The sequence below is a fragment of the Neolamprologus brichardi genome, chromosome 16 (genome assembly GCF_056152115.1).
Source record: "Neolamprologus brichardi isolate AB-2024 chromosome 16, ASM5615211v1, whole genome shotgun sequence".
In the NCBI taxonomy this organism is placed as follows: Eukaryota; Metazoa; Chordata; class Actinopteri; order Cichliformes; family Cichlidae; genus Neolamprologus; species Neolamprologus brichardi.
The window spans coordinates 4,211,188-4,236,424 of NC_142119.1; the positions used below are offsets into that span (position 1 = coordinate 4,211,188).

At 40.5% G+C, this 25,237-nt stretch overlaps 2 protein-coding genes across 3 annotated transcripts; both read right to left on the reverse strand.

Annotated features, from left to right (window-relative positions):
- Window positions 1–68: 68 nt before the first annotated feature.
- On the reverse strand, window positions 69–5,821 carry LOC102798539 (uncharacterized). Its single transcript, XM_006793710.3, has 6 exons — window positions 5,723–5,821; window positions 4,920–5,190; window positions 4,672–4,809; window positions 3,276–3,404; window positions 3,116–3,147; window positions 69–1,530 (listed from the first exon to the last, which is right to left on the reverse strand). The coding sequence occupies exons 1-6, from the start codon at window positions 5,744–5,746 to the stop codon at window positions 1,255–1,257; spliced, it is 870 nt and encodes a 289-aa protein (XP_006793773.2). The 5' UTR covers window positions 5,747–5,821; the 3' UTR covers window positions 69–1,254.
- Window positions 5,822–8,183: 2,362 nt separating this feature from the next.
- Window positions 8,184–20,610, reverse strand: LOC102798249 (protein FAM171B-like). 2 transcript variants are annotated; one of them, XM_006793709.3, is made up of 8 exons: window positions 20,322–20,610; window positions 13,655–13,888; window positions 12,957–13,049; window positions 12,707–12,865; window positions 11,096–11,266; window positions 10,866–10,982; window positions 10,549–10,669; window positions 8,184–9,432 (listed from the first exon to the last, which is right to left on the reverse strand). In XM_006793709.3, the coding sequence occupies exons 1-8, from the start codon at window positions 20,500–20,502 to the stop codon at window positions 8,544–8,546; spliced, it is 1,965 nt and encodes a 654-aa protein (XP_006793772.2). In that variant the 5' UTR covers window positions 20,503–20,610; the 3' UTR covers window positions 8,184–8,543. The 2 variants fall into 2 exon arrangements, with proteins under 2 accessions (XP_006793772.2, XP_035764898.2); XM_035909005.2 differs by lacking the exon at window positions 20,322–20,610 and adding an exon at window positions 18,485–18,672.
- Between the last annotated feature and the right edge of the window lie 4,627 nt (window positions 20,611–25,237).

Genomic DNA, 25,237 nt, shown 5'->3' on the forward strand with positions numbered 1-25,237 from the left:
TGCCATGTACTGAAACTACAGCAACATAGTTTTATTATTACTGAAAGAAAAATGTTTAAAAAGCAGCGTTAGAAGTAGTTTCATTTTATTCCATTAAACACTCAACTTTTGTGAAACTTCATGGGTGCTGTAACATCTGTGTTCTCTTCATCAGTAGTTAAAACTCTACTAACAATATAAACATATTTCATGCTGTCACCTGGTGCCCATACATAGCTATAACATGTATACAACCAATCTCAGTATCTCATCTACAGACTACAAAATCATTTCACATGCTTCATTTTTAATTCCTTAAGATTTAGTATGAAAATCTGAGGATAGTCTTTACTTCAGTGCCCGGTTTTGAAAAGCAGAAGGGTATATCTCACACAGTTACATCAAAATTGTGGGAATGTGCAAGTGTGTGTATATACACTGCTCAAAAAATTAAACAAACACCTTTTAATCAAAGCACAACATCAAGTCAATTGATCTGGTCGGTTAAGTAGCAGAGGGGGTTGCCAGTTTCAGCTGCTTTCATGTTAATGAAATGACAACATGTGCACCACAGGGGTAACAATAACACAACCACAAAAAACAGGAATGGTTTACAAGCAGAGCTCACTGATGTTTTGCCCTCCTCATCTTTTCTGTTTTTTCATTACTTTTGCATTTGGCTAGGGTCAGTGTCAATACTGGTAGCATAGATACAAGGACCCTACAGAGGTTGGACGAGCAGTCCGAGTCCTCCAGGACCTCGATACGTTGCATTGCAAAAAGGTTTCCAGCGTCTCAAGAGGATGGAGATTCCAGGAGAAAGGTGGTTAGTCCAGGGGAGCTGGACAAAGCCATGAAAGACATGACAGACATCCAAGGGTGTGGAGAATCTGTCGAGAACATTAATCTGCCTGTAGCACTGTTCAGCATGTTCAACTTGGTGGTGGGTCAGTGATGGTGTGGGGAGCCATATCCATGGAGGGACACACAGACCTCCTCCAAACACAGCTTAGACAACAGCTGAAATCCTTGTTCCAAATGTTGGAAGAGATCCCCCAGGACACCATCTGTCAACTCATTAGGAGCATGCCCCGATGTTTTCAGCCACTGAGACAAGCATTTGGGTAGTTTGGGGTCCATAGTTCCCATTGATATCTGATGTGCTTTCAAAGTTTAATTTTTTGAGCAATGTTTTAAAACAGATTTGCAAATTCCCTTTCCCATGATTTAATTTCATCCTAGCTAAAAAATTTTTTAAATATGATCTGATCTCAGTTACTTTATAATGTCTTTCAGTTGTGGATACGTTGCATCAACTTTAGGATCTTTAAGAATCTGAAGAAACTGATCACAGGTTTCTTCACCTTTACTCATCAGAAGATCTATCAGGTTGGTAACAGTTTGTTCTGGGTTAGAGGAGTGCTTCAGATTTCCATATTGTCTGGTAGAGAGGATTCCTTTGGCATGCACACACTGCAGAATGAAGAGATCCCCCATCAGGCAGTTAATGAGTTCCACCTTGTGCTCCTTAATCTTTCTCACAGCAGGACCCTGAAAAAGATGACAGCGTATTGTTTATTAGTCTGAAGTAAATGTAGTTTTGATTTTTTTTCTTTTTCCACCGGTGCCATGTATTCCTCTCTTATCAATGCCAAAGTACATTATTAATTACATTTAAAGGAAAATATTTTTCCAGCAAAATACTGAAAGACTGAAAAGTCCATGTGAGGAGGCTTAATTCACAAAACTTTAATCCAGAAAAAACAAAATCACCTGTGTTATTAACTGTTTTCACCATTTTTATTACAGAAATGTTATTTATAAAATTTATCAAAAGCTCTATATATTCACTTGCTGAATACAGAAGGTGTTCCACCATGGTGTTGTGTTAAATCAAAAGTCAAAACAGTCCTCTCCCAGGAGGTTTTAGACCATGCTTCCACCTGCTGACAAGCTTTATGGAAATGATAATTTCTTTTTTCAGCAGGATGTGGCACCTGACCACAGTGCCACAACTCCTATTAAATGACTTGCCAACCGTGATACTATTGTGCTCAAATGGCCAGCCAACTCACCACACCTGCACCTCATCTTTGGGATAACACCAAACGGAAGTTGAGAAACACCCAAATCAACAGAGAACTGCGAAGGTCACTACCAGGCTTTGGGAACACTCAGCTGAGCTAAATGTCACCTGCACTGAGCCACTTATTTTGAAGCAGCTCCAACCATGTACCGAGTGGATAAATGCACTCTTTTGTAACAAATCCTTTTTTGACTGACTTTAGACAATATTCTAATCATTTGAGATACTCTAATTTGGGATTCTTAATGAGCTTTGACCTAAAATTATCACAAAAAGCTTGAAATGTTTTGTGACTCAAGAATTGGGAGTTCGCCTTGTAATCGGAAGGTTGCCGGTTCGAGCCCCGGCTTGGACAGTCTCGGTCATTGTGTCCTTGGGCAAGACACTTCACCCGTTGCCTACTGGTGGTGGTGGTCAGAGGTGGTGGCGCCAGTGTCCGGCAGCCTCGCCTCTGTCAGTGCGCCCCAGGGCAGCTGTGGCTACAATGTAGCTGCCATCACCTGTGTGTGGATGGGTGGATGACTGGACGTGTAAAGCGCTTTGGGGTCCTTAGGGACTAGTAAAGCGCTATACAAATACAGGCCATTTACCATTTACATGTTATATCTGTAGAATTTACCTTTTAGAATGAAATGACAAAAATGAACATTCAAATTTTTATTATGTTTACAATGATACACTGAGGAGGGCAAATCAGTCTTCTCAGGAAGAATAAACCATGCCCTCTAACCATGCCAGTATCGTGGCACATTTAGGAGAAAGAGCTGCGTAAGGTAACAAATTCTAAAAACAAAAAATACACTTTGACCTCACAAGTGATTGTGTGCCAGATCATTGGCCAACTAAGAAAATATTACAATTGTTCATTTGAGGTAAGACCTACTATGTGCAATATTTACTAAAACTGGAGGATATCAAAAAAAATTCCCTGTTTGTGTAGGAAGCATAACTTTAACTTCAACTGACTTATCCTAAAACCATCAATACCATGTTGTGTCAGTGAACACCTCTATGTGTGTTCTTGCCAGTAACACTATTCTCGTACTGTACCTGAGGAGGTGGCTGTGTGTCCTCTACCATACCTGAGAAAAACCATCAGGAATTACTTACTTTCCAAAAGTCTTTTTTTAATCTTGCATAATTTGATTTATGAATTACAGACTAACAAAAAGCAACAACAATAATTACACATTTAAGCTCAAAATATTACCTGTGTTTTCTTGTGGTGCATTCACACTCACTGAGAAATTTATACACTCATCAACATGGACACCTGATATTTTATCAGCACATATAACACCGCCGCCACTTGCAGTGAGATCTGCTTGGGGTTTGTTTCCTATAAGAAGCAGAAAAAATAAGGAGAAAAAATTCATTTCCAGCTTGTTAAAATCTGTATAAAAAACTCAAACTGAAAACAAACTTGAAATTGGTTTGAAAATAGCTACTAACTCAACTAAAATACAGCAAAATACACTCACAGCCCACTTTATTAGGTATACCTTGCCAATTTTGGACTCTTTCACCTTCAGAACTACATCAACAAGGTGCTGCAAACACTCCTGAGAGATTGTGGTCCATGACAGCATCACACAATTGCTGCAGATTTGCTGTCTGCACAGCCATGATGCAAATTTCCTGTTGCACAACATCCCAATCTCAATCTGATCGCATGCTGCAAGGCTAATGTGCTCCAGAGCAGGTTAGAGAGCAGCTATGGAATCACCACACTATTAATCATCACTGACCAATTAATTCCAGAGAACTGATTGGTCAGTGGTGATTTGTGGAAGGTCCCTTAAACCTGTATGTGTCTAAAGTTTCCAGTAGCATCTAATGTCCTTGTATTTTCCTGAAGATCAGTACAAATTTTTTGAGACAATATTATTGTTTGATTTTTCTTTATTTTTCTTCTGTTAGCTGCAAACAATTTATTAGTGTTTTAGTATAAAAGAACACCAATTTTTTCCTAGGTGCCCTTATAACCAATTTGCATGTAGACTAATTTTAAATTCTGTTTTTATGTTTACGTACTCTCAAACCTGTAAACACCACCACGTTGATAACTCTGGTTGGTCACCATTATTTGCACGCTTTTCCTGCTTTATTGATCAAAGTCTTGAAGTGCACATGCATTCAGTCAATGCTCTTGGTGCTAAACCACTGCACAGAGATTTTCCTCTCATGTTGCTGATCTGTCTAGAGCAGATGTGCTGCTTTTACTTTGCACTGTGTGTAACCGCCTCATATTTTTTCTAAAATTCTCTCTCTATATAGATATTTGTAGTATAGAATATAGTTTATTCTTCCAGCTGTTTCGCTGCTTGTATAATAATGAACTACTACCAAACCAAATTAACTTCAAATTCACTCAAATCGTTTTTATTCCCCATGCTGATGCTTGGTTTGAGCTTCAGCAGCTTGTCTTGAGCATGTCTACTTGCCTTAATGCACTGAGATGCTGCCATTTGACTGGCTGAGTAGATGTTTGTGTTGACAAGCAGTTGAAAAGGTGTACCTAATATAAAGTGTTAATGAGTGCATTTAATGGTTTCCCTTATATGATTCCACATGGAACAAAATATATTAAAAAAAAAACCTCTTACCAGACAAACTGCTGTCTGCCGGCTGGCTTACTGTTTGAATGTTAATTGAAATGTTTTTTGCAGTTGTGTTTGTAATTTCTCTGCGGGACACAACACTGCTACCATCAGCAAACATGCTTGGAGTGGATGAACCTGGAACTATAAAAAATAGACATATATATGAATAATGTAATCTCAGCTTTCCTTTGGTGGTAATCTCACAGGCCGAGGCTCATTTTCGGCCCAGACCACACGGGACTTTCACACACCTTCAGCTTCAGTGACGAAAAACTGCTTCAGTTTTGGGAAGTGTCCTTGGTGCTTCCTCAGAGTGTCAATGAAGTTCTGACAGGGATTTTCTCCTTTTTGAATGATTATTTCCAAGAGTTCTCTCATCTGCTCTGAACCACTGCTTTGCTTTATTACCTTTTTATATTCATTCACGGATAGGATATCCCCGCAGTGCTCCAGGATGTACTCAGGGTCACTCGAAAGCCATACACGCAGTCTGTTGAGCTGTGCGTTTAGTTTGTCCATGGCCTGAAATAGTGCAGACATACTGAGTCGAATTCAACGTTTTTCTTGAGCATGACACAGACTTTACTATTGTTACTATTTCCGAACTTTGAACGGTTTTATCTCTGGCGTAAAAATGAAAACTATTCAAACGGAATCGAAAGTGTTTTACTGGGTTAGCGTAATAGCAAGGGTCACGTACTCTGCCCGATTAGGTACTAAATGAATAAACTCAAAACCTCACAAGTACACGTTGGTAAAGATTCTGTACCATGCTGAGAAGAAGCTTCTTCTGCTATAATGGCGCCTTTAAGGACCTCTCTTAAAATATGTGCCACATATGGAATAGATTATATGGTAATAGATTGCGTAATTTTCTGTGCGTAAAGGACCAAGCCGCTTACGCCCCTGTACATGCAAACTATTTACAGAGCCTTTACAGAGTAGTATGTATAGGCTAAAATAAAACCGATGTTTCTTAATGCATATCAAGTCGAAATAATATCACTGGTAGAATTACATGGACTACATTACATGGCAAATACACACTGCTTACCTTTGTTGACAGAAATTCAGTCATGACTTGACTCTAAAGCGAGCGATTAAAGTTTAGCAGGAAAAGGAAGGGCCACGGCTTCTTGCGTTTGTCGTTCTGTGAAATAAAAAAAGTTTAGTTACTTCCTGATTCTGTTGACGTGGCATGCAAACACATCGACAGGCATGCAAACTACAGTATAATACTGGTAACACATATATAGGCAGCTCACTTGCTTGTCCGGATGTGGGTCTGCGTGCATCATACATAGCGAGCTTTTGTAGCGTACTAGGCGTGTACTCACATGCTCAGTTAGGATCCCAGCTGGCCCATCTTTAGTTTCCCCCAATGTAAATAAGATGTGAGACACTGCAGTTTCAGTCTACTTTATGAAATCAAACTGAACAAAACTTAAAAACCTTGGGGGAAAAAACAGCCTGCGCCATCAGAATGGCCTTGTTGATGATGTGACCACATGCTGTTTTTGGAGTTTAAAAAAAATGTCATAAATGTGCTTAACTCGGGCTGAGCATACTCAGAACTGACTGAGCTGACTCTGATCAGCTGCTCAGAGTGAGGCTGGGTTTGTTAAGGTGCTTTCTGAAAGTCCAGTTTTATTCTAATTTTACAATTTGCAAAATAATCCAAGAATCAGATTGTGCTGTGTTTGGCTATTGATTGATTTATTGCGTAGTGTTAATTACTTTTTTTCGTTGTTTTGAGGTTTCTCTTCTTTTAAGGTGAAATTAGAATCAGCAGACTAAAAGCTCACCAAAGAGTGATCCGTACAGCAGAACGCTGCTGCAGGATTGCTCTCCCCCAGCTTCAGGACACCTACACCAGGAGATGCCGGACTAGAGCAGCGCAGATACTGAAGGACCCGTCCCATCCTGGCAACAAACTGTTCCAACTTCTGCAATCCGGCAGAAGGTTCCGCATCATCCGGGCAAGGACAGAGAGACTCAAGAGGAGCTTCTATCCCTAAGCCATCCGGGCCCTAAACACACACACCCGCCCTCTCACATCATCTATAATTGACTGAGACAGGACTCTCTTCCAGACACTCTAAACCCAGGCACAATGTACATTTCAAATTCCTTTATATTGTCTATTCTGTAAAATAGTCAGATGTCTATTCATATTAATGTACAGAATTCACCTGCTTGCTGCTACTACTGCACATTCACTCTATCTATCTATTTATCTATCTATCATGTAGGTAATATTGAGGTGTTTTATAGTTGTAGATACTCACTGTTGTACCTCTCTCCTCTCCGTATAAGTTGGCACTTTGAACTAAAACAAACATCACAACATAAAACTTGTTGGACTAATTTTCAGAATAGTTCTTGTGTAAAATTGCATACCTCAGCCTTTTCTCCTCAAGAATGGCTCCTTCCACTGCCACCATTTCTGATGAGGTTTTAGTAAAAAGCAGATGGAACAACTGAAAGGGCAGATGCATCTCAGGACCTTATTTTTATCTTGATTCCTAGTTTAGCAGCCTAAAACATCATCTGAGAATGGTCAGATGTATGCGACTGGATTGAAAATGAGTGAAAACGCAGCCAATGTCCAAAAAAAGGGAAAAATAACACAAAAGTCTGGCTCCTTGGGACGTCAGCCAGTGATGGTTTCTAACAATTGGCTCAAAATTCTGAATGTATATGTTCTGAATTATATCTATAATTCAGTATTTTTAGAATAGAGTGAGTGATGAAAGGCAAAGGCAAAATGTTTTAACTGACAAACTTGTTTTTCTGTTTCTGTTTTAGCAGTTTAGCTGTTTTCCGGTCTGTAATTTTAAATAGAACATATTAAGAGCACCCTTATTTTAAACCTTTCCTTCGTGTGTTTCAGGGCTTTAGTGGCTTGAGCCAAAAGGCAATATCTGGGCTCTGTATTGGCCCTTTCGTCTTCCTTCCTGCTTCACACGGACCTGTTTGCCCTCACACCCTGTGTTCCACTTGTTTTTCTATTGCTATTTGTAATTCACTGTATTTACAACACACACATCTCCACACACATGCATACCCTAAAGGAGTGCTCACCTTTTGTCATGGCTCAAAGTTGCCAAGTTGTGACAGTACTAGCTATTATCGAGGTGTTAGCTAGCACTGTTGCTTCACAGCAACAAGACTGAATCCAGCCTGGAGCCTGTCTGTGAGAGATCTGGCTTGTCTTTTTGGTACATGGGTTTCTCCCACAGTCCAAACACCTGCATGGGGTTTGGTCCACTGGTGATTCTGAACAGGCTGAGAATGTGAATGTTTGTCTGTCTCCGTGCTAGTGCTGAGACTGATTAGTGACCTGTCCCGGGTTTACCCCACCTTCCACCGTGACTTGAATAAGTAGAAAAAAATGGATGCATGTATTTTTCCTGCATCAACACAGAAGTAAACATCTGTGGATTTACACGACTTCTCCCTCTGTTACATTTTCCCTCTGATAAACAAACAAAATCTTTTAAACATCACCAGGTTCCGGTATTTTATATCACATTAGCAATTTACAGGAAAACAGAAATATGTAACACAAAATAAATGAATATACAGCATCTTACTACAATATTATACATTAGTCTTTGAGTGCATACACATGTTAGAAGCTGTTAAAAGCACATTATTACATCCACAGCGAACGATCACCAAGTCCATACGCTCTGTTGTGAAATGTGGACTCTTCTAGATGTACAGTAGCTGAAATGCAGACATTATGAGGTCTTATGGCAGAAATGCACTGAATCTCATGAATAACATACATAATTCCCCTGTGATACAAAGGTGATGCTGTTCATTAACAAACTTGGAGCGATATGGGTAATAAGGCTGTTAGAGATGAGTTACTGTGCAGACGTATGTTTACTGCTTGATGCGCTTTTGACAAAAGTAGCGTTTCGCTCCAGCGTTACCGCCCTCCTGCCAGACGTCTGGTTCAGTTCACTCATGTCCACCCCAGAGTCTAAACTGGTCTCTCGACTCTCGACTGGTCTCCGTCTCCTCTGCTGCTCTGACACAGCGTAATGGATCTCAGCTGCAGGCTTGCCCTCCAGTGAGACGAACCAGGCCCGAGGAGGCTGAAGTGAGGAGATATTGGATTGTCCGTGCACCGAGTGCCTGCTGTCCAAGATTTTATGTAACGTCCCGGGCACTGACACTGACTCTGGGAGCCTGGATGTGTTGGTGGAGGTTGCTGTCTGGGAGCCACCTGAAGCTCCAAGCTTGTCTTCAGTTTCTGCTGCCTGGTTCTGGGTCTCAGATGGACCTTTTGTCTGTGTCTGGGTGAAGTTTTCTTTGCTCAAAGGCTCTGTGGCAGCACCATTTGAAGCCCCTGCACGGGGCAGGGTGGCTGACTTGCTCCACTGGGCCTGCTCTGGTTGCTCCTCTAAATGGAAGAAAGCTGGAGTGTGAAGAATTGCAACAGGCTGGTTGTAGAAAAACAAATTATCTGTCAGAGATACAGAAACTCTTTGTTCTGAAGCCTCGTGTGAACACGTCAAATTGTTCAGGTCCGTGTTCAGATCATTCTCCAGCATAATGGCCACAGCACTGGCGTTGGCTATGAAAGAAGCATTGTGTCTACTGTCCCTCTTTTCTTCAGGTTGCTGGTCCTGTGAATGAGAAGCTTTCCCTGAAGATACTTCAAAGAGATCATCATCACATGTCGAAGTATTTTGGTCTTTTGTCGTCACTGGTAGGATCTTTGCTGCTTTAGTTTCACCAGAGGAACACCTGCAGGTAAACCAGGGCATTAGTAAATAATTATTTGGGTAAATTTAAGATTAATTTTTGATTTTTTAAAGGAATACGCCACAGAAAACTATCAACAGCTCGTCCCTGATAGTCCTATTGAGCCCAGCAAGTGTGTAAAGGGCAAAGGTTTATGATACACGTGTCATTACCTGTATTATGCAGAACTGGGTGATGCTACATGACCACAGTATGAATATTTGATAGAGGATTTTCAGTGAAATAAACTGAAACTTAAAAGTATATTGTGACTTTTAAGTGACAGCCCATTTAGAACACGATTATACTGAAAGTTAGAGATGGGACAGCACTTTTGAATTAGTGAACCTTCGTGTGAAGGTTTTTGTTCTGGTCACTATGATCAGGTAATTGCAATGTGCATGACATGACAGCAGAGTTGCTGTAAGTAAACTATTTTTCATATCTTTATGATTCAGGGAGTTTGTCTAAGTCTAAGAATATTTTAACCTTCCAGCCATTTTCACTCCTTTGTCATAACATTGTTATTATTAACAAAAGTAAAGCAGTTCAGTGGGCCAAACTGGGATACTTTGTCAGAACTCCAGGCCTCAAGGGTTGATGTGCTGCAGGTTTTAGATGTGTCCATGATCCAGCACAGCTAATTCAAATGGCTAAATTACCTCCTTAACATGTCTTTCAGTTCTCCAGAGGCCTGGTAATGAACTAGTCATTTGATTCAGGTGTGTTGACCCAGGGTGATATCGAAAACTTGCAGGAAACCAGCCCTTGTGGCCTGGAGTTGCCCAACCCTGTCTTAGATCTCCCTATTGTGAAAATAAAGGACTGAAGGATTCTACTACATTGCAAAATCCCATCGAAGAGCACAAAGCGCTGACCCAGAGCAACTCTGATCCACAGAGTTCCCACATGAAAACCTGCAGGACCCAAATGACCCACTGCAAACATCCTGATACTAGGCATTAAAGGACTTGGCCACAGGTTTCAGGTCCACATCTCAGTAGGTCAGAGCTGATGTGGTGGCGCAGGTGGCTCCTACACAGTATATGGCAGGTGGCTCTAATGTTGTAGTTGGATCTGTAGTTTAGTATAAAAGTATTTTTTCTCTTTTCTTTTTACCTGCAATAACATAACCCAACCAGAAGAGAGATGATAATAACGAGTGTCCCTCCAAAAAGAACCATCAGGAAAAAGGAATGCCGTATGATGAAGTCAATGGGAATGGCAAGTTCAAAGAAACCTGAAGAAGATCAGAAGGAGGACTTTTAGAGAGTCCAGAATAGAAAACATAAAATATGATAAAATATGTAATAATATGTAATATTAGTCGCTGCCTTCCAAGGTTGTGAATAATGAAATTAATACAATGATAAAATCCAATTTTAATAATTATTCCAGTGCAGAAAATATCTGAAACTGCTAAAAGTGACTTTTACCTCTGTTAGATGACACAGGTGCTGCGATCCAGTAGCCGAGATGAGGAGCTGTGAATGTCCACACAAGACTTCCATCTACTGATGTCACCTTTCCTAATCCTTTTCTCATCCATGCCCCTGAAGAGACCCAGCAACCCTTTTACACTTATATCCTCTTTTCTCGCACTTATGTTAATGACTTATCAGATGAGTGGGGCGTTAGTATGTGTGTGATTATGATTTCTACTCACCAGTGGTCTGGTTAAAGAACCAGGCTGGAATAACACTCGAAGACTGAAGTCCAAAGCTGTCGGGAATGTTGAGGTTCATCTGCACAGGCCCAGTCACATGTAGCTCCGTGTCTCCTGAGAAAAGCTGCACGCTGACAGCCGCCACCGGGCTTAACTCCACACTGACATATCCTAGAGGACATTAATAAATGTGTAAGAGAAGAGCAGGTTATTATGTGCCCTGGGCAAATTCAGCTCCCACAGCTTTGTTTTTCTTTTCTTGAACAAAAGGTTCATGTAATAATACTTTAGTGTAATACAGCTGTGGTTTTGTAGTTTAGTACTGCTTAAATCTGTGTAGAACTTATAAATAATTGTTACCCATTCAAAACTCATGTAACTGTGTAATTTCTAAGGCCTTAAAGCTGCTTCAAGCCAAAATTTCTCGTGTATTTATGTCTTCAGAACCACAAGATGGCGCCAAAGTTCAGCATGTGAAGGAAAACAAATTCCGTTTTAAGGCAATTTCAACAACTCCCTCAAAAAAATATATGTGACAAGCATAAAGTTTGTTTTTATGTTCTTGTGCGGCTCTTCTTGTACTCATGTATTCCCTTTTTGCGCCCCAGTACTTCTCTTCACGCTGTTACTTTCATTTCAGCTGCCGTTCTGTCTGTCTGCTAATCATCTGTGGGTTTCAGTGGGAGTGCATCCACAGAGCAGCATCTGACGTCTTTTAGATCACACGTTTCCTTTGAGGCTACCATGTGTAGTAATGTGTCACTTCACATCACTTTTTCCACAACATGAAATTAAAAAAATAACTCTCAAGGAAACTCGATCAATCGTCTCCTGCCGACTTCACCCAGTTAAAAGTAGTTTCCCGGCCTTTGTTGGAGCTGCATTTCATTTTCTGTTTCGTTTCCATGATATTCTGTCAAAATATGCATAGCTTGTGGCTTTGTGGTGACAATTTTACACACTGGTCATAGCGTAGGCAGAAAAATGAAGTAACTTTTTAAATGAATCAACAAAATGTCCATCCAGGGTCAAAGGGATGGCTGGAGCTTCTCCCAGCTGTCACGGGGCAAAACATATGGTGCACATCGGAGTCTACTGCTGCTCCAGTATGAATGCCAAAGTATTCTTTGAAAGATACTGAACCTTGAGTTGTTCCCGATGGGTTTCAGAGTGTGAATGTGTGTGAATGTTAGATAGAAAGCACTTAGGCATAGACAAAATGTGCTCCTATGAATGAGACTCATAGTATAAAGTGCTTTGAGTGCTCAAGCATGGTAGAAAAGTACTGTAAAAGAAGCAGTCCATTTACCACAGAGAGCTGGCTCAAAAACACCTATGGTCGGTTTAGAATGAACCTAACCTCATGGGAGGAACCCCAAGTACCTCCAAAGAACATGCACACTCCACAACGAGACTCCAGCCACTGCTGGGTTTAAACCCAGGACCTTTTTGCTGTGAAGCAACCACTGCACCACCTCGCTGCCCCCAAATGCAGACATTATGAAGTATAAAGGGAAAAGGAATGAATGCATTGCGCCTGTGAGACACCTGGTAATTCTGACTACAACCTACTATTCATGCTTTTGCAGAACAAAAAATACATCTAAATACCAGATTTACTGCTCATGATGCCTCGAGTGTGCAGGAAGCCCCCCTGCTCTGACGTCAGCCTGGGAATGGTCAGGAAGGCTTTAACAGAGGTGATATTACTGCTGTGTGTCAGGTTCAGCACTGTTTTAGGAAAACTGACCACAGGCTGGGATGAAGCATCTGCAAAATGACACAAAACATTTGTAAGGACATTACATTTCCCAATCACAGAGAGCAGGAGCATCAGTGACTTTAACAGCTTATACAGTACCAGATGTTCTCCCAGTGATCAGGACGGAGTCCTCAAAAAGCCAGATGTTCCCTTGATTCACACCCTGAAGTGATAATGTCACTGATGAAAATACTACAGTAGTGACAAAGAGAAAAGGAGGAAAGAACTTACAAATTAGCATTAGCACACTATGGTTTACTTTTCTTCCACTAGATGGCAGTGTGGGTTTTTTTTATTTTTCAATTCTAATACTGTCCCCTCAAATGATACAAGCAAAGGGAAAAGCCTTTTTCTGGAAGAGGCTTACAGCAACAATAGCTCAGGTTTAAAGAGGTTTCAATTCAAAGCTTTAGTTAAAAGGAAAAATGTAGCATTGAATGCAAAAGAAGCAAACGCTCCAGATGTGGGTCAGAAAATAATCCCGGACAGATTTCAGCAGCCAGGAAAAGCTAATTAGGTGTCAAATGCAAGAAAGGTGGAGGAACGTTTGGCCTTGCACAAACAGAGAACGTTCCGAAAGAAGTGCGCATGAATCAAAGTGTTTTCCCTGGTTGCTTTTCATGATGAAATAAAACCCCCACAATTCTCTTCTCTCTCTGCAATGCTGGTGTAAACATGTGACATTCAGCTATAACCAAAGAATAAATAGTTTGAGCTGAGCTAAATTTCAAAATGAGAGCTAGCATGGGAAAAAAAACATCCACACAATGTGCAAACACCCTGAACAGATGACATACTTGGCATTTTGTCGGTTTTACAAGGCAGCAGTGTGCAAATGTAGCCGTCATGGCAGGCAACAACTGTGAGAAGCATCCCAGTGTGGTAAGGTATGTGAAGCAAGACCCCACCATCCTCCCCAGAAAGAGCTGTTTTGGTCTTGGTGTAGTTGACGTAGACCTCCACCACTGCCTGGCTCAGGTACTGACGACTCAGCACATCATTCACCTGGACCTTCAAGCTGAAGGTAGAACCTGGGGAAAGAAAACCGATAACTGCAGGTTCACTAAATGATGGGAGCATAGTCATGGCTGCAGCTCTGACAAATGTGACAGTTTACATCTGCAAGTTTATACAAGTTATGATGAGGAGGTAAAAATATGTAAGAGTGCATCACTGCAACCCCTGAACGAGCAAGTTTCTGATGTTCTCTGAACAAAATGTATCATTTTAAGCTCCATGAACATTAAAAAGCTTCAAATACTGAGCTTTAATATTTCAGCAGAACAGAGGTGGCTGCAGTGCTAATTAACCTGGACGAGACATTATTGACTAAACAACAAGAAAATTAGTTTACGGAATCCCTCGAGGGCATCAATCAATTAATCCCAGCGGTCTGTAGAGATGGGGACACAAATGCTAATGTTGAAAATGGGCAATTAGTCCAGCAAAGCATGCAGTCACAGCAACATTTTGCCACATCAGCATGCAGACAGCTGCCTAGGGTACATATTTTCAATACTGTAATTCTCGTGAGAGTCTCCTAATCATTAAATGTTTCAAGCAGCAGCCACAGAATCCCATTTAGGCACCTTACCCAATTAGCCACTTTCACACTGAACACCGAGGCCCAATAAAAAGGTTAATGGAGAGTTCTGAGGGGCAATGTGTCGCATAACAATACAAAATACTCAGTAATCCATCACAGCCAGACAAGAATCACTGACTAAAGGAATGAAGCCGATGCATTAAGCTACACTAATCAAAATATTTATTTAAGCATTGGATTAAATCCATAACACGATTAGAGTATTTTAGCCTCTTTTAACTGTTTATTTTTGTTTTAAATCCTCAATACGTAGCCTTGCATACAAGGTCATGTTTAGAGAGACAGTGCTTGATAAAGCCCCGCCCACCCTGGTGAAGAAAACGATTCATGGCTCCCGGCTGCTTTCGTTTTATGCCAACGTATCTCCTTGTCAATTCTGTCTTCTACAGTGAATGCATACAAAATATATATTTAGGCACCTAGGTAAGGTGAGGTAACTTTATTCATACCCATGGGTAAGTTAAATTTGCTTTACGGAAAAATGATAGCATTTGGCATCCCTTCAAAAACACAAATACCTAATAAATATAAACCTCACTGTGGCACATATATAGTAATTTAACATTTCGAATCCAAAACAAAACCAGTTCTTATTTAATTCAGTAACAGCTACAGGGACAAAGCTGCTTTTATAACGCTTAGTCCTGCACCTTAGAAATAGAAACCTCCGTCCTGAGGAAAGAAGCTGAAATTCACCCCGTAGAGGATGGGAACCATTTTTAAGGATTGATAAAGCCATCACTAAACAAGACTGTGGCTCACCTATCAGATGACTGGACCATCTGACAGAGGTCTGACCGAACCATGCCACCAAACAAAAGGATAAAACAGACTCAATAAAAGAATGATAAAACAAAGTTCAATTTTTTTGGTCAATGTGGAAATGAGCAAGTTTCCTGAGGCAGTAAAGGTGCTGGTGACCCTTTTAACCAACTGATTTGCAATTCTGATCAAAGTTCAGTTTTTCATTGATTATGGTGCCAAGATATTTATATGATTGCACTTGCTCTATTTTCTGACCTTTATTTAACCCTTTAAGACCTACCATAGAACCAAGTCCGCCAGAGCTTATATTATATTTTTGCATGCTGTAGTGCCATTTTTGGGAGCATTTCAAGTTGCTATACATCAATACAACCATTACAGCCTAACTTTTAATAATATGTATGCATTAAGTGCATAGTAATTACATAAATTGCAAAAAAGTGCAATAAACTACAAAAAAATTTAAAATCGTTTTTGTTTTTTAACATATATTTCTAGTTAGAGAAATTTAAGAGGCTTATCCCTCAAAACTGTAAATACAAAAAAGTTGCACAAAATAGTTTCCCACCACAGGAAATTTATTTTGAGTGTCTTCATAGTTTTATTTTTGAAATACACCAATTTCTATACACTGCAGGAAAAACAAAAATAAATATTATAATGCAAATTTGCAAAAAAGCAGCATATACATCAAAATAAACTATTTCCAGCAGTGCAATATGAGTCCTAAGCATCCCAGAAACGACACAGAAAGTCATAAAGTCAAAGATAACTTTTAAAAACACCAGTATAGGCTCATAAGGCCTTGATGGTAAAAAACTACATTTCCGCGAAAATGACATCACTTCCGGTTTCGGGCAGGTCATGGCGGACATGCGATAGTTCGCGCTGATGGACGTAAGAAGTGTTATGAACAGCTGATCGGATCGGAAAAGCGTGTTTCTGGAATATTATGTTTTTGTTGCTGCAAGTGCTTTTTATGCAGTTTTTGCAAAGCTATATGTGGAAGGAAACTGTGACCGAGGACAAGCTGATGGCATAAGATGTAAGTACAACTCCTCCGGTTTCATAAGCAAAAAAAATTATTGCGCTAGCTCACGTGGTTGCAGAGCTACCGGGATTTAAAAATAGTTACGCAAAACGGAGCGTGCCCGCTCTGACCGGTTTTAAAGGGTTAAGGTGACTCCGACGCCAAGCTCTCATTCACTGCCAGTTGCTGCGTGTGCATGCGCCCAAATGATGTGGTCCATTGGTTAGTCCTGGTAAAAGTCCTTCTGTCAAGACTCAAATTCAGCATTTTTGCTGTCACTATTGTGGCTTCTGAAGCTATTTGTCACTTACACAGACATCAATTGCTTAGTAATCCTTTTTTTTATCCTAATGGGGGGCCATGACTCTCAAAATGAACTTGATGATTTTCCCAGTGAAGTGTGCACTGATGGCACAGATCAAAACAGCCCAAGGCACTCAGATTCTTGTCTTTTTACCATCTTCCCCCCGCTGGAAAACGGAATGGACTTTGCATTTGAGACTGGGACGCTACAGCCATCTTTTATATACAGTCTATGGTCTGTGCTGCAGTGTGGTCATGCACCTTAAATATCTGATGGTGGGTACAGAAAAACCATGTCATGTGTCTATAAGTGCAGCCACTAATAAATAAATTTCAATTTTAAACTACTGCATTTGTATAAGTTGATCATTTTGAAAGAAGCTTGGTGATTTTTCTTGCAGGAAAATGTGGACAATTATCAAAGTTCAGAGTAGCATTTTTATATTAGCAATTTCTTTACCTACAGTAACTCGGTGCTAAAATAAATATCTGGCACAGAAAATCCAATGCATTTTGTTAGATTTACATTTACAATATTTACATATTGTAGACTTTAGTGGCTTCCCCTCCAGTGGACATGGTTTCAGAAGATTCTATGAAGCGCTGCACACTTCAGCTCTGCTCGTCACCAAACAGCAGACAAAGTTTGCTACCACCTATTGAGCTGTTACAGATCCACATATCTGCCATGGTGCCTGATTTCAAGCCTTATTTTCTGTCTCGAATTATCTACGCCTGTGTCTTATTCCCTGAGTTGTTTCCACTTCCCTGATTATCACTTTGTGTATAAATAGTCCTACCCTCCCCTCAGTCCCCTCAGTGAACAGTGTGTGCTGACCACCCTACCTGATTTCTTCTTTGTATTCTCATTCTTTTTATTTTATTTTGGACTCCATCAGTCTGCATCATCCCAAATAAAACAGCTCCCTTTTGGTTTTAAGTCTGCATCCTGTATGTGGGTCCTCACTCTTGCGTTTCCGCACACTAACACGTGACAGGTACCTCAGCCTTTCAGATGAATATCAGAGTTGAGCGTGTAAAAAGGCAGCTAGGTGCTAATGCTCATATCGTATTTTGCTAAGTGGCAAAAAAATCAATTAATGCATCTTTAAATTGTGACTTTTTCCACAGCCAAGTTCAGTAGTCCAAACAGAAGCAGTGGATCAATGTAGTAAAAAAAAATCTGTAGATCCATCTTTCTGTCATGGTAGCTTACAAAGCACGAGGATAAAGCAGCACATATTTACTGAAGAAAAAGAAACGAATGATTGCACAGAATAGCTGTAAACATCTGAGCCCATATCAAATATAATAAAGCCGCTGAAAAGGAAAATGCTCCATGCCAAGAGCTTACTGTGTACAGATGCAACACTGTGGTAAGAGCTACATTAGCTTCCTTCACCTTATACACTGTAATAAACACTGTCAACTGAGCTGCACCTCTGGTGTAGCTGGGAAAGTGAGTCTGGGGAGCTGTAAATCCCAACAGCTGGATCATCATCAGTTCTGTAGTTATTTTACACCATGAGCTCATGAAAATGCCTTCATAACACTTTTTATTAATGGCTAAGTGTTGTTTACTGCCACAGCAGCGATCTAATGCCATAAGCATATTTCTCTAATGGTGACAAAACCACTCTGACAGCAGCAGCGGATGAAATCGCTGCTGCTTTGATTGCTTATAATCCTGCTTCCAAAGGAGATGCCAAAGGTTTACTGCAAACTCATGAAGCTTTATGCGACCAGCTTTCCCAGTGTTTCACCAAGTGCCAAAGCCAGATAACCACATCAAGCCATATCACTGCCCCGAACAATTCTCTTTGATCAGAGGCAGACAAATGCCCGGAGCTCCTTATTTTCAGCCACAATGAGAAACAAACATGTCCATTTGGCTGTTTATCATCAACCCACCAAGATACTTACACCAGTGCAGATGGACACGAGGAGGCTTGTATTGGGAGAGGCAGCCTCCGCTTCATGTGTGTTCCGCCTTAGTGGCCAAGCATAACAGAAGGGGGTCACTAAATCTGGAGTGGAGGTGCTTCGTGCCAGATTACTATAATCTCCCCATTTGGCGAACTGAACCAGGTTTATGAAGTGGGCCGTCTGAGGTCAGTGAGTGCAGATGAGAAATGGATTCCATATTGTGTGTACAATGTGGCTGGAATTGTGTTATCATCCTCCGCGGAAAGGTAATAAAGAATTCCACAAAGCTTTACTTTATAAATATGTGCAGATTTGAAGTGAAATATTAAAGTGGGCGATAATGACTGAAAACTCTGTCTGTGGCTAAATGCTGACACGCATCACCACATTATCACCTTTTTCTTTTTATCAGACATGACAACAACAATCAGAGATCCACAGGAAGGAACGCAAACATGTTGACTGGTCAGTTTTCAGACCAGACAGATGGTCCCACAGGGACTTATCTCTTGTGGCCCCCCCTCCCCCACATTTGTCTGCATATGTGTTGGAATTAGGCCACATATTCCACTGATGGACAACAACACAATTAAACCTTTTTAATATGTGGGGCACAACAAGCATAAGTCAGCAATATCTAACCGAAGAAAGGTTTAAGACATTAAAAAAATCACATTGGAGGTTGGGGGTTGGTTAGTGAAGTAGGGGCTGATGTCCTAAAATGGTCATGTTTGTCAAATAATTACAACGTTCCCCGAGGCCGAATGATTAAATCATTAAGTCTGCCGATCTGCTCGTTCTGAAGTGAACAACAAGGAAGACGTTAATCTCAGTGTGGGTGAAGAGGCCATCTGTATTTGTGGGGGTGGGGGGGTGTTTTGTTTTTAACTCAAGTGGAAAGTGGGCATTTGTTCCCCCTGAGAGTTTACTTGGAACTGAAGGGACAGGGAAGCTAAGAGGACGTGGTTTTGTCAGGACTCAGCTGCAGGCCTGCAGACGGGGGGAGGGATGGCCAGAGACGACAGCATGCTTGGGTACATTTCCAAGTGTTGTAGTCAACAACACAGACCGAGGGATCATGTGATGGTAATGCACTCCTACATCAGCATGAATAAGTCATGAAATCAGTTGATAAGAGCGAGGTCACAAATCCCTCTTTCAGCTCCTCTGGAAGCAGAAAGTCTGTCACGAAAAGCTCAAGCGTGTCTGCGAGCGAGGGAGAAGAACAGACGAGCTTCCGAAAGCAGATTCTCCCTTCAATGTTGTGAATTAAAACAGCTCAGCTGGAGACAAATTGAACAAGTTAAAAAGAAGAATGAGCCTGCTGTAGCGCCAGCAGATGATTTGCATGGAATTATAATCTAGACTGAGCTGATATTGAGAGCCGTCTGAGCTGTATTCCAGCATGTGTTTGACATGCTTTTTGGCCAAATCCCAGAACACTTTAATATGTTAATACTGTCATAATGTTGTAAATAATGTGCACGCGAAATGATCAAATGTGTGCCTGGTGGTGGCGATGCGCTAAAAGGAGACAGATGGAGACACCTTACTCATGAGTTGGCAGCAGGAAGATCCAACATCACTTATTGCTCATGAGCAGATCTGCAGATTTGTGAGAAAATCCTCATACAGATGGTGTAAGCCGGCTCAATAAAGATTTCTTAGTCTATAATATGGTACTTGCAGCCTTTTGGGGAAGAAAGATGGAGCATAAATATATAAAAAGAACTGTTAAAAACACCGATTATGTTCTCAGGATGTAATAGTTCATTTGCTCCTCAAACATTTAACAGAGGACAGAGTGTAAACTTTAGATCGACGTTACACCGACCTGGCCTGGGCTCCAGCGCTTGCTGTTGGAGTTGAAAGGGCTCTTGTTTCCTGGGATCCTGGTTTGAAAAGTTCCCATCATCGGCATGCAGAGGGTGTCCCGCAGCCGGAGTGAACTCAGCCCTTCCACGGCCGCATAAAACCAGCGAGCACAGCAGAGACACGCAAAACAGCAGGCGCATGGCTTTCAAAGAGCCTCGTTTTTACTCACCACAGGTCCAGGTTTCATCTACAAAGTACACAAGAACAAAGATGCTCACTCCGCTGCCATCACACTACTTTTCTGTGAGCCACCCTTCAAACAGCGCAGGAAACTCCGCCCCCTGCCATCGAGAGCCGCTCCATCTATCCATCTATCTAATTTAATGGGTTTAATTCTGTTTTTTATTACATTTTTATTTTTTTGCAAATCAGTTCTTATAAACTTTGACTGACATTATTTTTTTTTCAAGGGTTTTTGAAAAAAATTTTTTTATCATTATTTATTTATTTAATGTAAACCACATTATTAACCCGAGATATTTCTAAATATTATAAAACAAAGCATATTGTTTTTGAATTAACAGTAATAGTAAGAGTTTAATAAAATAAAATAAATAGTTTTTATTTGTTTTATTTAACTTTTACGCGGACTGTATTAATTCTATAAGCACTGCAAAATGTTTTTCTCTTTTATTTATTTATTTATTTATATATTTTTTTATTCTGATGCACTTTTCAAACGTTTCTTTTATGCATGTCATGTCATCATTACTAATATTGCTAGCATTATTGCTGTTAGTGCAAGTACTATTTTTTAACCTTTTTAAAAATTTTCAACAAGACATAAAAACTAAAAGCATGAAATGGACAAAATGCGTTGATTTGCACTGACAGATGAGCTTAATTAGCACAGACCAATGTCTAAATGATGTTATAAAAAGATATTTGATTATGTTTTAGAAGCAAATGATTTATGTTTAAAAAATGAGGACTATATTGATGTTTGAGAGATGTAGAGAACCATATTTGAGTTTCATCACATCATACTTAAGCGATGAAATTGCAACTTTCCTTGTATTGTAGCTTTACATTAGAATCAATGTTAGTCCTCAGCAGCAGGGTCATCACGTGTTTTCATCGTGCGCTGGATAGTGTTTTAATTTGATGTGCAAACACTTGCATCATGTGGTTTTTACCACTAGATGGGGATAATGCAATGTCAATTAACGAAGTGACACTTAACGTTTCAGTTACCAGTTCAAAAGACTATCTTGACAACAGCAGTTTAACCTCTGACCCTGAAGGCGGTTACTTCTAAATGAAGTTGTAGTTGCAGTGTGAGCAGTGCTGATAGCAGCAGCAATGATTCAAATCTCAGTTGTAGTTCTAGATGTCTTTATTTAATGGTTATTTATACATTTGTGGAAATTTGCATGTCTATTAAAAGCCTTCATTAAACATTAATTCTGCCTCAGGCCTCTTTTAAAATTTTCCCTTTCCACTTTTACAGCAATATTTTAATCAGTGATTCAAAATTTGACCACGCTGCACTCTTCATCTGTACTTGTTCCCGAGTACCGAGGCAAAGCTGTGGGCAAAAGGCCACTGTGCGTAAAGGGGGTAAAAGATAACATTTTCAGTCTTTTTTCTATGTGTTTAAAGTTTGAAATGTGAATTTTGGGGCTGGAAAGGTCAGCATAACAACACTGTGGTAGTATAGGCTCCGCAGGTTTCTAATTAGGTGAACTGTGGTTGATTTTCCATTTGTTTTCTGCACATTTACAAGTTTTGTTATTTTTCTTTACTTTCAGTGTGGACTTCAGCATCCTCACCGAATTGTCCAAATCTTTGTTATGCTCTGAGTTCATGTGCAGCTGGGGGGAGACCACTGCTGTCGGGGTATGCTTGGCTTGTCAAGGTTTCCCAGCAGAACGCTGCATTGTAATAGGATGATCAGTGTTATTCACTTCACCCTGGCAGTCGTTTTATTCCAGACCATAATTACGTTTTTATTTGCTTTTTTTTGTTGTGTTTTCCTGTCTTGTACTCGCTAACAATATCGAGAGATTAAATAACGTACAAGTCATGCCCTGCTTCACTTCATTATGTCACCTGAAGGTTGGTTTCCTCGCTTATGTCCGCCTGCGGAGCTTCCTGTTGCCAAAATATGAGTGAATCCTTCCCCAGCTGCTTTCTTCACCATCATAGCTCTTCTGTGACAGGAGCCTGAGCGAGGCAGTGAGCTGACACATTTGTCCTCCCAGCTCTATTCCCCTCTGACAAAGTATAAATCGGCGTCTAAACACACAAGCACGAGGATGGATGACAGCCCTAGTCTCCAGGATCAATTTGCCACAAATTAGATACAGTAATGGTTCATTTCTCCACATAAATAGCTGCATCTACGGGGACTGTTTTGGAAATCTGCTAGCTTTCACCCTGGAAATCTGTGCCAGCGCTCTGCTCCATCCCTGACTGCTTTCTTCTATTAATCTTATCGGAGCTCAGATAGCTTCTCTCTTTCGTCTTTCTGCACACAATGCTGCAGTTTATTAGTTTCTTTTGATAAAGGAAGAAACATGTCTGTTTAAATTTGTTTTTTATTAAACTAAGCTTAACTACTCATTGCCTGAGAAATAAACGAATATTTTATAACACTAATATTAATAGTGTACAATATCAGCCTTAATCAGTGTTGACTGAAGCCAAGTACAGTAATGTAGCTAGAGTTGTAGGTTTGACAGTGTCTTTACTGTAATCTACAATAAAAACAGTGTTGTTGTGCATGAAATGTAAATACTGAAGTGTAAGAGTTCCAGCTGTTGTGTTTCAAATGTACTGTAATCACCATAAACAGCTTATTACAGTAAATGTCTATATATATATCATAATACAAATATATTTATTACTCCTTGTCATTACTCCTGACCTTCAGGTGACTATTTTTGTTGGCACTATGTAAATGAAACTGAACTGAATTCAACTGAAGGACAGCTTCTCACAGCTTCTCACTTTGCAGATCCTCTCCCAGGTGCACTTGGCTCAGTTTCTCATCATTTTGAATTTCCAAAATTCTAGGACACGAAAGTGAAGTCGGAAAAAAGAGAAACACCCTGAAGGTGAACACTGGCTGGATTTGATTAATCACCACAGGAGTCTTGGTCATGGTGTGTCATTGCCAAATAAACCTTCTAACTGTTCTCCACAGAAACACTGAAAAGCATCGAGGGTGCAGGTGGAGGCTTTGGATCAGGCAGTAGAGTGGGTCATCTACCAGTGGGAAGGTCAGTGGATCGATATCCTCCAGTCTGCATGTCTGAACCCTGAGTTGCCCCCGATGCATTTGTCAGAGTGTGTGTGAATGTTAGAAAAAGTGCTTGGGTGTAGATAAAAGCTGTATGAATGTGTGTGTGATTGAATGAATGAAAAAAGCTGTGGCTATACTACAGTATACTACAGTAATACTACAGTATTACAATACTTTAAAAACACTCGAGTTTAAACTCATGTGGTCTTTAAACGCCTCAGCACAAAAGCAGGCATTATCCACACCACCACCTCCTCGAGCTGCAGCAACATTTGACATTGTGTGCTGTATGAGGTGTTGTAGCACTCGGGGAACAGACTCGGACTCTAGCTTAATTAAAAACTTTGCTTTATACAACAAGCTTTTACTGTCAAAGAAAAACTGAAAAAAGGGGATTTAATTAAGGTCCCTTTGGATTTGTGGGGTTAAATTATGAAACAATTCTGGCATAAATCAAAAGGATGTGTAATTATTCTTTTGTTTTTGGTGGTTTGCGGTCAGTATTTTCACCTGAGATGTATCTGTAGTCAAGTGTATTTGCAATAATTTGCAAAAATTATATATTTATCTTCTTACACTGATGTGAAGCTACAATTTCAATTTCTTGCCAGTAACAATTAACAGGTCTGGTGGGCTGAACAGTATAGTGTATATATATAGTCACAGTGGGGCAAAAAAGTATTTAGTCAGCCACCGACTGTGCAAGTTCCCCCACTTAAAATGATGACAGAGGTCAGTAATTTGCACCAGAGGTACACTTCAACTGTGAGAGACAAAATGTGAAAAAAAAAAATCCATGAATTCACATGGTAGGATTTGTAAAGAATTTATTCGTAAATCAGGGTGGAAAATAAGTATTTGGTCAATAACAAAAATACAACTCAATACTTTGTAACATAACCTTTGTTGGCAATAACAGAGGTCAAACGTTTACTATAGGTCTTTACCAGGTTTGCACACACAGTAGCTGGTATTTTGGCCCATTCCTCCATGCAGATCTTCTCAAGAGCAGTGATGTTTTGGGGCTGTCGCCGAGCAACACGGACTTTCAACTCCCGCCACAGATTTTCTATGGGGTTGAGGTCTGGAGACTGGCTAGGCCACTCCAGGACTTTCAAATGCTTCTTACGGAGCCACTCCTTTGTTGCCCGGGCGGTGTGTTTTGGATCATTGTCATGTTGGAAGACCCAGCCTCGTTTCATCTTCAAAGTTCTCACTGATGGAAGGAGGTTTTGGCTCAAAATCTCACGATACTTGGCCCCATTCATTCTGTCCTTAACACGGATCAGTCGTCCTGTCCCCTTGGCAGAAAAACAGCCCCATAGCATGATGTTTCCACCCCCATGCTTCACAGTAGGTATGGTGTTCTTGGGATGCAACTCAGTATTCTTCTTCCTCCAAACACGACGAGTTGAGTTTATACCAAAAAGTTCTACTTTGGTTTCATCTGACCACATGACATTCTCCCAATCCTCTGCTGTATCATCCATGTGCTCTCTGGCAAACTTCAGACGGGCCTGGACATGCACTGGCTTCAGCAGCGGAACACGTCTGGCACTGCGGGATTTGATTCCCTGCCGTTGTAGTGTGTTACTGATGGTGACCTTTGTTACTTTGGTCCCAGCTCT

What these genes read in the sequence shown, in the direction of transcription:
- LOC102798539 (XM_006793710.3), bottom strand. Translation starts at nt 5,746, where the DNA reads ATGACTGAATTTCTGTCAACAAAG. An exon ending in TTTCGTCACTGAAGCTGAAG is followed by an intron (nt 4,810 to 4,919) that starts GTGTGTGAAAGT and finishes TATTTTTTATAG; the next exon opens with TTCCAGGTTCATCCACTCCA. An exon ending in GGCAGACAGCAGTTTGTCTG is followed by an intron (nt 3,405 to 4,671) that starts GTAAGAGGTTTT and finishes TGCTTCTTATAG; the next exon opens with GAAACAAACCCCAAGCAGAT.
- LOC102798249 (XM_006793709.3), bottom strand. Translation starts at nt 20,502, where the DNA reads ATGCGCCTGCTGTTTTGCGTGTCTCTGCTGTGCTCGCTGGTTTTATGC. An exon ending in GATCACTGGGAGAACATCTG is followed by an intron (nt 12,866 to 12,956) that starts GTACTGTATAAG and finishes GTCATTTTGCAG; the next exon opens with ATGCTTCATCCCAGCCTGTG. An exon ending in GTTGGGTTATGTTATTGCAG is followed by an intron (nt 9,433 to 10,548) that starts GTAAAAAGAAAA and finishes GTTTACCTGCAG; the next exon opens with GTGTTCCTCTGGTGAAACTA.